At 44.2% G+C, this 12500-nt stretch overlaps 1 protein-coding gene across 1 annotated transcript in view; it reads right to left on the bottom strand.

The window, feature by feature from the left end:
• pdlim5b (PDZ and LIM domain 5b) overlaps positions 1-12500 on the bottom strand; it is a gene marked incomplete at its 3' end in the record, with an annotated part of 188826 nt that overhangs the window by 48814 nt on the left and 127512 nt on the right. The window contains exon 9 of the mRNA XM_079804045.1: positions 12266-12452. Coding sequence (XP_079660171.1) covers positions 12266-12452 — 187 coding nt within the window. The remainder of the gene's footprint in view (positions 1-12265; positions 12453-12500) is intronic.

Genomic DNA, 12500 nt, shown 5'->3' with positions numbered 1-12500 from the left:
GATGAGTGTATGTGTGGATGAGTGGATGTGTGGATGAGTGGATGAGTGTATGTGTGGATGAGTGGATGAGTGTATGTGTGGATGAGTGTATGTGTGGATGAGTGTATGTGTGGATGAGTGTATGTGTGGATGAGTGGATGAGTGTATGTGTGGATGAGTGTATGTGTGGATGAGTGTATGTGTGGATGAGTGGATGAGTGTATGTGTGGATGAGTGTATGTGTGGATGAGTGGATGAGTGGATGAGTGGATGTGTGTATGAGTGGATGAGTGGATGAGTGGATGTGTGGATGAGTGTATGTGTGGATGAGTGGATGAGTGGATGTGTGGATGTGTGGATGAGTGTATGTGTGGATGAGTGGATGAGTGGATGAGTGTATGTGTGGATGAGTGGATGAGTGGATGAGTGGATGTGTGGATGAGTGTATGTGTGGATGAGTGGATGAGTGGATGAGTGGATGTGTGGATGAGTGGATGAGTGTATGTGTGGATGAGTGTATGTGTGGATGAGTGGATGAGTGTATGTGTGGATGAGTGGATGAGTGGATGTGTGGATGAGTGTATGTGTGGATGAGTGGATGAGTGGATGTGTGGATGAGTGGATGAGTGTATGTGTGGATGAGTGGATGAGTGGATGAGTGGATGAGTGTATGTGTGGATGAGTGTATGTGTGGATGAGTGGATGTGTGGATGAGTGGATGAGTGGATGAGTGGATGTGTGGATGAGTGTATGTGTGGATGTGTGGATGAGTGTATGTGTGGATGAGTGGATGAGTGGATGAGTGGATGAGTGTATGTGTGGATGAGTGGATGAGTGGATGAGTGGATGTGTGGATGAGTGTATGTGTGGATGAGTGGATGAGTGGATGTGTGGATGAGTGTATGTGTGGATGAGTGGATGAGTGGATGAGTGGATGTGTGGATGAGTGTATGTGTGGATGTGTGTATGTGTGGATGAGTGGATGAGTGGATGAGTGGATGAGTGGATGAGTGTATGTGTGGATGAGTGGATGAGTGGATGTGTGGATGAGTGTATGTGTGGATGAGTGTATGTGTGGATGAGTGGATGAGTGTATGTGTGGATGAGTGGATGTGTGGATGTGTGGATGAGTGGATGAGTGGATGTGTGGATGAGTGGATGAGTGGATGAGTGTATGTGTGGATGAGTGTATGTGTGGATCAGTGGATGAGTGTATGTGTGGATGAGTGGATGTGTGGATGAGTGGATGAGTGGATGAGTGGATGAGTGTATGTGTGGATGAGTGTATGTGTGGATGAGTGTATGTGTGGATGAGTGGATGAGTGTATGTGTGGATGAGTGGATGAGTGTATGTGTGGATGAGTGGATGAGTGGATGTGTGGATGAGTGGATGAGTGTATGTGTGGATGAGTGGATGAGTGGATGAGTGTATGTGTGGATGAGTGGATGAGTGGATGAGTGGATGAGTGGATGAGTGTATGTGTGGATGTGTGGATGAGTGGATGTGTGGATGAGTGTATGTGTGGATGAGTGGATGAGTGGATGAGTGGATGAGTGTATGTGTGGATGAGTGGATGAGTGGATGAGTGGATGTGTGGATGAGTGTATGTGTGGATGTGTGTATGAGTGGATGAGTGGATGTGTGGATGTGTGGATGAGTGTATGTGTGTATGTGTGGATGAGTGGATGTGTGGATGAGTGGATGAGTGGATGAGTGTATGTGTGGATGAGTGTATGTGTGGATGAGTGGATGTGTGGATGAGTGGATGAGTGTATGTGTGGATGAGTGGATGAGTGTATGTGTGGATGAGTGTATGTGTGGATGAGTGGATGAGTGTATGTGTGGATGAGTGGATGAGTGTATGTGTGGATGAGTGGATGAGTGGACGAGTGGATGAGTGGATGAGTGTATGTGTGGATGAGTGGATGAGTGGATGAGTGTATGTGTGGATGAGTGTATGTGTGGATGTGTGGATGAGTGTATGTGTGGATGAGTGGATGAGTGTATGTGTGGATGAGTGGATGTGTGGATGAGTGGATGAGTGTATGTGTAGATGAGTGGATGAGTGTATGTGTGGATGAGTGGATGAGTGTATGTGTGGATGAGTGTATGTGTGGATGAGTGGATGAGTGTATGTGTGGATGAGTGGATGAGTGTATGTGTGGATGAGTGTATGTGTGGATGTGTGTATGAGTGTATGTGTGGATGAGTGGATGAGTGTATGTGTGGATGAGTGTATGTGTGGATGAGTGTATGTGTGGATGAGTGGATGAGTGTATGTGTGGATGAGTGTATGTGTGGATGAGTGTATGTGTGGATGAGTGTATGTGTGGATGAGTGTATGTGTGGATGAGTGTATGTGTGGATGAGTGGATGAGTGTATGTGTGGATGAGTGTATGTGTGGATGAGTGTATGTGTGGATGTGTGGATGAGTGTATGTGTGGATGAGTGTATGTGTGGATGAGTGTATGTGTGGATGAGTGGATGAGTGTATGTGTGGATGAGTGGATGAGTGGATGAGTGGATGAGTGTATGTGTGGATGAGTGTATGTGTGGATGAGTGTATGTGTGGATGAGTGGATGAGTGTATGTGTGGATGAGTGGATGAGTGGATGAGTGGATGAGTGTATGTGTGGATGAGTGGATGAGTGGATGAGTGGATGAGTGTATGTGTGGATGAGTGTATGTGTGGATGAGTGGATGAGTGTATGTGTGGATGAGTGTATGTGTGGATGAGTGTATGTGTGGATGAGTGTATGTGTGGATGAGTGTATGTGTGGATGAGTGGATGAGTGTATGTGTGGATGAGTGGATGAGTGGATGAGTGTATGTGTGGATGAGTGGATGTGTGGATGAGTGGATGAGTGGATGTGTGGATGTGTGGATGAGTGGATGTGTGGATGAGTGGATGTGTGGATGAGTGTATGTGTGGATGAGTGGATGAGTGGATGTGTGGATGAGTGTATGTGTGGATGAGTGGATGAGTGTATGTGTGGATGAGTGTATGTGTGGATGTGTGGATGAGTGTATGTGTGGATGAGTGGATGTGTGGATGAGTGTATGTGTGGATGAGTGTATGTGTGGATGAGTGTATGTGTGGATGAGTGTATGTGTGGATGAGTGTATGTGTGGATGAGTGGATGAGTGTATGTGTGGATGAGTGTATGTGTGGATGAGTGGATGAGTGTATGTGTGGATGAGTGGATGAGTGGATGAGTGTATGTGTGGATGAGTGGATGTGTGGATGAGTGGATGTGTGGATGAGTGTATGTGTGGATGAGTGTATGTGTGGATGAGTGTATGTGTGGATGAGTGTATGTGTGGATGAGTGTATGTGTGGATGAGTGTATGTGTGGATGTGTGGATGAGTGGATGTGTGGATGAGTGGATGAGTGGATGAGTGGATGTGTGGATGAGTGGATGAGTGTATGTCTGGATGAGTGGATGTGTGGATGAGTGTATGTGTGGATGAGTGGATGTGTGGATGAGTGGATGTGTGTATGTGTGGATGTGTGGATGAGTGGATGAGTGGATGAGTGGATGTGTGGATGAGTGTATGTGTGGATGAGTGTATGTGTGTATGTGTGGATGAGTGGATGAGTGTATGTGTGGATGAGTGGATGAGTGGATGTGTGGATGAGTGTATGTGTGGATGAGTGGATGAGTGGATGAGTGGATGAGTAGATGAGTGTATGTGTGGATGAGTGGATGAGTGGATGAGTGGATGAGTGGATGTGTGGATGAGTGTATGTGTGGATGAGTGGATGAGTGGATGAGTGTATGTTTGTATGTGTGTATGAGTGGATGAGTGGATGTGTGGATGAGTGTATGTGTGGATGAGTGTATGTGTGGATGAGTGTATGTGTGGATGAGTGTATGTGTGGATGAGTGTATGAGTGTATGTGTGGATGAGTGTATGTGTGGATGAGTGGATGTGTGGATGAGTGGATGAGTGTATGTGTGGATGAGTGTATGTGTGGATGAGTGGATGAGTGTATGTGTGGATGAGTGGATGAGTGGATGAGTGGATGTGTGGATGAGTGTATGTGTGGATGAGTGGATGAGTGGATGTGTGGATGAGTGTATGTGTGGATGTGTGTATGAGTGGATGAGTGGATGAGTGGATGAGTGGATGTGTGGATGAGTGGATGAGTGGATGTGTGGATGAGTGGATGTGTGGATGAGTGGATGTGTGGATGAGTGGATGTGTGGATGAGTGGATGAGTGGATGAGTGGATGAGTGGATGTGTGGATGAGTGGATGAGTGTATGTGTGGATGAGTGTATGTGTGGATGAGTGTATGTGTGGATGAGTGGATGAGTGTATGTGTGGATGAGTGTATGTGTGGATGAGTGGATGAGTGGATGTGTGGATGAGTGTATGTTTGTATGTGTGTATGAGTGGATGAGTGGATGAGTGGATGTGTGGATGAGTGTATGTGTGGATGAGTGTATGTGTGGATGAGTGTATGTGTGGATGAGTGTATGTGTGGATGAGTGTATGTGTGGATGAGTGTATGAGTGTATGTGTGGATGAGTGTATGTGTGGATGAGTGGATGTGTGGATGAGTGTATGTGTGGATGAGTGGATGAGTGTATGTGTGGATGAGTGGATGAGTGGATGAGTGGATGTGTGGATGAGTGTATGTGTGGATGAGTGGATGAGTGGATGTGTGGATGAGTGTATGTGTGGATGTGTGTATGAGTGGATGAGTGGATGAGTGGATGAGTGGATGAGTGGATGTGTGGATGAGTGGATGAGTGGATGAGTGGATGTGTGGATGAGTGGATGTGTGGATGAGTGGATGTGTGGATGAGTGGATGTGTGGATGAGTGGATGAGTGGATGAGTGGATGAGTGGATGTGTGGATGAGTGGATGAGTGTATGTGTGGATGAGTGTATGTGTGGATGAGTGTATGTGTGGATGAGTGGATGAGTGTATGTGTGGATGAGTGTATGTGTGGATGAGTGGATGAGTGGATGAGTGGATGAGTGTATGTGTGGATGAGTGGATGAGTGGATGAGTGGATGAGTGGATGTGTGGATGTGTGGATGAGTGGATGAGTGGATGTGTGGATGAGTGGATGAGTGGATGTGTGGATGTGTGGATGAGTGGATGAGTGGATGTGTGGATGAGTGGATGAGTGGATGAGTGGATGAGTGGATGTGTGGATGAGTGGATGAGTGTATGTGTGGATGAGTGTATGTGTGGATGAGTGTATGTGTGGATGAGTGGATGAGTGTATGTGTGGATGAGTGTATGTGTGGATGAGTGGATGAGTGGATGAGTGGATGTGTGGATGAGTGGATGAGTGTATGTGTGGATGAGTGGATGTGTGGATGAGTGGATGAGTGTATGTGTGGATGAGTGTATGTGTGGATGAGTGGATGAGAGTATGTGTGGATGAGTGTATGTGTGGATGAGTGGATGAGTGTATGTGTGGATGAGTGTATGTGTGGATGTGTGTATGAGTGGATGAGTGGATGAGTGGATGAGTGGATGAGTGGATGTGTGGATTTGTGTATGTGTGGATGAGTGTATGTGTGGATGAGTGTATGTGTGGATGAGTGGATGAGTGGATGAGTGGATGTGTGGATGAGTGGATGAGTGTATGTGTGGATGAGTGTATGTGTGGATGAGTGGATGTGTGGATGAGTGGATGAGTGTATGTGTGGATGAGTGTATGTGTGGATGAGTGGATGTGTGGATGAGTGTATGTGTGGATGAGTGGATGAGTGGATGTGTGGATGAGTGTATGTGTGGATGTGTGTATGAGTGGATGAGTGGATGAGTGGATGAGTGGATGTGTGGATGAGTGTATGTGTGTATGTGTGGATGAGTGGATGAGTGGATGAGTGGATGAGTGGATGTGTGGATGTGTGGATGAGTGTATGTGTGGATGAGTGGATGAGTGGATGAGTGGATGAGTGGATGTGTGGATGAGTGTATGTGTGTATGTGTGGATGAGTGGATGAGTGGATGAGTGGATGAGTGGATGTGTGGATGTGTGGATGAGTGTATGTGTGGATGAGTGGATGAGTGGATGAGTGGATGTGTGGATGTGTGGATGAGTGTATGTGTGGATGAGTGGATGAGTGGATGTGTGGATGAGTGTATGTGTGGATGAGTGGATGAGTGGATGTGTGGATGAGTGGATGAGTGTATGTGTGGATGTGTGTATGAGTGGATGAGTGGATGAGTGGATGAGTGGATGAGTGGATGAGTGGATGTGTGGATGAGTGGATGTGTGGATGTGTGGATGAGTGGATGAGTGGATGAGTGTATGTGTGGATGAGTGTATGTGTGGATGAGTGTATGTGTGGATGAGTGGATGAGTGGATGAGTGGATGAGTGGATGTGTGGATGTGTGGATGAGTGTATGTGTGGATGAGTGGATGAGTGGATGTGTGGATGAGTGGATGAGTGTATGTGTGGATGTGTGTATGAGTGGATGAGTGGATGAGTGGATGAGTGGATGTGTGGATGAGTGGATGTGTGGATGTGTGGATGTGTGGATGAGTGGATGAGTGTATGTGTGGATGAGTGTATGTGTGGATGAGTGTATGTGTGGATGAGTGTATGTGTGGATGAGTGGATGAGTGTATGTGTGGATGTGTGTATGAGTGGATGAGTGGATGAGTGGATGAGTGGATGAGTGGATGAGTGGATGTGTGGATGAGTGGATGTGTGGATGTGTGGATGAGTGGATGAGTGGATGAGTGTATGTGTGGATGAGTGTATGTGTGGATGAGTGTATGTGTGGATGAGTGGATGAGTGTATGTGTGGATGAGTGTATGTGTGGATGAGTGGATGAGTGGATGTGTGGATGTGTGGATGTGTGGATGAGTGGATGAGTGGATGTGTGGATGAGTGGATGTGTGGATGTGTGGATGAGTGGATGTGTGTATGTGTGGATGAGTGGATGACTGTATGTGTGGATGAGTGGATGTGTGTATGAGTGTATGAGTGTATGAGTGTATGAGTGGATGTGTGGATGAGTGGATGTGTGTATGTGTGGATGAGTGGATGTGTGGATGTGTGGATGAGTGGATGAGTGGATGAGTGGATGTGTGGATGAGTGGATGAGTGGATGAGTGGATGAGTGGATGTGTGTATGAGTGGATGAGTGGATGTGTGGATGAGTGGATGTGTGGATGTGTGGATGTGTGGATGAGTGGATGCGTGGATGAGTGTATGTGTGTATGAGTGGATGTGTGGATGTGTGTATGTGTGTATGAGTGGATGTGTGTATGTGTGTATGTGTGTATGAGTGGATGTGTGTATGTGTGTATGTGTGTATGAGTGGATGTGTGTATGAGTGGATGAGTGGATGAGTGGATGTGTGGATGAGTGGATGTGTGGATGTGTGGATGTGTGGATGAGTGGATGTGTGGATGAGTGTATGTGTGTATGAGTGGATGTGTGGATGTGTGTATGTGTGTATGAGTGGATGTGTGTATGTGTGTATGTGTGTATGAGTGGATGTGTGGATGAGTGTATGTGTGTATGAGTGGATGTGTGGATGTGTGTATGTGTGTATGAGTGGATGTGTGTATGTGTGTATGTGTGGATGAGTGGATGTGTGTATGAGTGGATGAGTGGATGAGTGGATGTGTGTATGAGTGGATGAGTGGATGAGTGGATGAGTGGATGTGTGTATGAGTGTATGAGTGGACTTGTGTATGAGTGTATGAGTGTATGAGTGGATATGTGTATGTGACGGATCTGCGGCGGGGATGCGGGTTACAAATCGGATGATTAGCTGGAAGGGAAAACAACAGACAGCGGCGATATCAAATGCAGGAAACGGAGACTTTAAGCTTGGATGTCAGGGGTGTTTCGGCAGGAGTCTGGCAGTCTGAGCGCGGGCCCCGGCGTAACGGATACCGGCCCTCGCACACACTCTCTGGGGGACGAGCTGAGAGTCAGAGCTCCTGAACCACGAAAACCGGCCTCACCGGCACGACAATCCATCAGACGCTTCTGCCTCTGCACATTACACTTCACACACACACACATTACTGCCAACTCTGAGCCGCTTCAGACCGTGAAGAAGAGCCAGTCAACACCAGTCCTGCATCTCTGTGCCAATAGCCAACAACACATTATGGGGCAAAATTATACAATTTTCTTTTATGCCAAAAATAATTAGGATGTTAAGATCATGTTCCATGAAGATATTCCCACCGTAAATATATCATACATGTATTATTAGTAGTAATATGCATTGCTAAGGACTAAAGATTTTCTCAATATGTAGATTTTTTTGCACCCTCAGATTCCAGAATTTCAAATATTGATCCTAACAAACCACACATCAATGAGAGATTATTATTCAGCTGAAGATGATCTACACATCTCAATTTTAAAATAAGGGTTTATGACTGGTTTTGTGCTCCAGGGTCACATTTGATCTCATCAGGATTATGTTTTCTTAGGTCTCTTTCAAGGTTACACAATTTGTAACAAATGTAACACTTTTGAACACTCAAATTAATACTTATATTCATCTAATATGCATTAACCCTCTGGGGCTCTTCGGTCATTTCTGACCCGAAATTATTTAAATATTTTTGTTTTCATCATCGGAATGGTCCGAAACTTGGTGACTTTATTGGTACTTGGTATTTGAACACCCAAAAAAATTGGGGACAGGATTTGAAAAGTCTAAGTGCTCGTAAAAAAAATAGTCACACTCAGGACCTTCGGGTCAAAAATGACCCCCATAGGAAACTGGCAAAAATATGAAAATACAGAGTTTTTTTGTGCATAAAATCTACAAATCAGCCAGGATGCAGAAAAAAAGGACTCAACAGTGAAGGGGTGAATCTCTAAAACATCAAGAGTGCAAAACAGACAAAAAAACACACACACACAAACACGTTGGGGTTTCATGTTTTATGGGGACTTTCCATAGGCGTAATGGTTTTTATACTGTACATACTGTATTTTCTATCCCCCTACACTGCCCCTGCCCCTAAACCTACCCATCACACACACACACACACACACACACACACACACACACACACACACACACACACACACACACACACACACACACACACACACACACACACACTGCCCCTGCCCCTAAACCTACCCATCACAGGAGACATTCTGCATTTTTACATTTTCAAAAAACATCACTTAGTCTGATTTATAAGATGTTTTCCTCATGGGGACCTAAAAATGTCCCCACAAGGATGAGGATGAGGATATTGCCATCTTTGTGGGGACATTTTGTCCCCATAATGTAGGGATTACCAGTCCACACATACACACACACACACACACACACAAACACAATTAGCTTTTGGAATGGCACGCGTTAATTTGTGTGCACGTGTGTTTTTGTGTGTATAAGTGTGTGTGTGTTTGTGTGTGTGTGTGTGTGTGTTTGTGTTTTTTTTGTCTGTTTTGCACTCTTGCTGTTTTAGAGATTCACCCCTTCACTGTTGAGTCCTTTTTTTCTCCATCCTTGTAAATTTTGCCAATTTCCCATTCATTTCCTATGGGGGTCATTTTTGACCTGAAGGTCCTGAGTGTGACCCATAAATGAAGAACCCCAGAGGGTTAAATAGATCAAAAGTGACAGTAAGCCAGCAGGCACACGACTTCATAAGACGTTGATATTTGGTTGCGACGTCAGGTGACCAAAATTCAATGTCAGCTCAACGTCTAATGCCAACGTTAATAACTTGACGTCCAAATCCGATGTCAGCTGACGTTGATATTTAGTTGTTTTTAGGTTGTGTTGTAAAGTAATCAAAATCCAACATTGAGCCAACATCTGAAGCCAACGGCGTAATGATGTCCGATCCCGACATTGAGTCGTGAGGTGTAGTGACCAAAACCCAACGTCTCCTTGACGTCATAATGATAACGTCCACACAACGTCAGATTCTAACATCATTAGACGTTGATCTTTTGCTGGTTTTAGGTAGAGATGCACTGATTGCAATTTTCTTGGCCGATTCCGATTTTTTGTTAGTGAGATTGCCGATACCGATTTTCTTTCTAGGAGCTATAATTGACAGCATATACAAACAAAAATCCACTTTTTCTTCAAAGCAAAATTTTATTTTTATTCTAAAATAAATGATTAAACATTACAACAGGATCTTCTCTCACTTAAACAACTCTCATAAAATAAGAGTTCTGTGCCTGGAAAGAAGTAGAAATAACTGAAAATCAGTTGCTTTATGAAACAAAACATTATAAATTGACCTTTTTCTATTTTTTACTCGTCTTACAAAAGTCAAAAGATCCTATGAATGAACAAACCTGAAGTGTACAGTACTCCTCCAAATAATAGCTCAGTGATTGGGTAATAAATGTTGCCAGCTAGTGATGTCACGCTACCAAACCTCCAGTAGTCGGTAACAATCCCATAAAACATTTAATTCAAAGGGTTAGTTCACCCAAAAATGACACCCGTCAGACCTCCGTTCATCTTCAGACACAAATGAAGATATTTTAGTGTAAATCTGATGCTCTGAAAGGCCTCCATTGGCTCAATGCACTTTACACTCTCAAGACCCTTAAAAGACACTAAAGACTAAAGTTACAAAGTCCATCTCACTACAGTGGTTCTACAATAACTTTATGATTATGACTTATATAGTGATGACGATTTCAAAACACGGCCTCATGAAGCTTCGAAGCGTTATGAATCAGTGAGCCGAATGATGATTCGGATCGCGTGTCAAACTGTCAAACTGCTGAAATTTGGCGATTCAAACCGCTGAATCGACTCACTGATTCATAACGCTTCGAAGCTTCATGAGGCCGTGTTTTGAAATCGTCATCACTAGGGTTGGGTACCGAAATCCGGTTCCAATATGGCACCGGTACTTATATAACCGGTATGTACCGGACCGAATCAGAACACAGATTTCGGTTCCTCATTTCGGTGCCAAAATTCAAACGTGCTTTCGGGTGCTTTGGCTGAGCCAGAGACAGACGCTCAGCGCTGGTCACATCACAACTCATGACAACTATTGAGTGTTTTCAACCACATCATGTTTATTTCAGGTTTCAGACATTTAAATGCTCATAAGTAGCCTACTAGCAAAAAACACACACTGATGTCTATGAAAGCGGCAATGACAATCCTTTCAGGCGGTTATAATTTGACTAACGTTACGTGTTTTATTCACATCAGATACATGCACATTATATAGTAACTGTATAGTTTACTCTATTCTTCTTTCAGTTCACTGGTCACTTACTTTCATGTATTTTGTAAGACGAGAATGAACTCAAGTGTTGTAAATCCGACAGATCCGATTCTGAGGCGCAAACTAACATGGCGCCGCCCATTGCGCTTTATAGATCAACTTACACACATTCACTCACACATTTGAACATCAGATAGTTCGTGACACAGTTAAGAAGTTTGTGAATATTTTGAATAAAAAAAAAAAATGAAATAAACCCGATACAGCTGAGCTGTCAGCGCTATTGCGGCTGCTGTGTGTTATGTGAGAAACATGACGCGTCGCCATGGAAACATTAAGGCGATGCGTTCTAAAATATTTAGCCAGAGAATATGATCATATTTCAAAATAAAGCTGAAGCTCGAAGCTGGTTTGTAGCAGAGCAAGAACACAGACGACTGCTGTTATTACTGTAACTGTTATTTAGAGTTATATTAGGCTTGTTGTAGTTGGGTTAGGTGGCTATTAGGTTTTACTGTGAATTTGTAAATAAGTAAATTGTGTTTTGTATTCATTTATATTCATACATTTAAGTATACATTAAAGTTTTAATAAATGGTTCAATTTAAATAAAAAAATAAAAAGCCATTTAATGTTATCCACCTCGTTTTGTGGCCTTTTTTTAAAAAAAAGTATCGGTTCAGGCACCGGAACTGTTTTAAAAGTATCGGTTTGGCACCGGAATCGAAAAAAACCCAAACGATACCCAACCCTAGTCATCACTATGTAAGTCGTTATTTAGGGGTTTTTTTGCGCAAAAAAACTATTCTCGTCTTCATAAAGTTATTGTAGAGCCGCTGTAGTGAGATGGACTTTGTAACTTTAGTCTTTAGTGTCTTTTAAGAGTCTTGAGAGTGTAAAGTTGAGCCAATGGAGGCCTTTCAGAGCATCAGATTTACACTAAAATATCTTCATGTGTGTCTGAAGATGAACGGAGGTCTGACGGGTGTCCAACCACATGAGGGTCAGTCATTAATGACAGAGTTTTCATTTTTGGGTGAACTAACCCTTTAAATAACACACTGAATATCAGTTGTGTGAGGAGTGTGTGATGTCTGACCTGATGACCGTGTTGCAGTGAGCGCACATGGGTGTCCGTGTTCCCGCTGGGATGTGCTCGGCTCTCTGCACCAGAGACTCGTCCTGATCACTGGGATGGGCTTGAGGCTTGGGCCGGACCGGTCCCTCCGCGAGGCTGTTGCTGACCCGGCCCGTCTGCGGCGCAGGTGCACCTGCTTTGGGGAGCCCTAATCAAAGAGAAAGAGATTTCAATCTGTGAATCGACCCCTCGCTGA

The sequence above is a fragment of the Gobio gobio genome (assembly GCF_949357685.1).
Source record: "Gobio gobio genome assembly, chromosome: 22".
In the NCBI taxonomy this organism is placed as follows: Eukaryota; Metazoa; Chordata; class Actinopteri; order Cypriniformes; family Gobionidae; genus Gobio; species Gobio gobio.
Note: the sequence above shows the minus strand (reverse complement) of the source record. Positions and strands in the feature narration are given on the sequence as shown.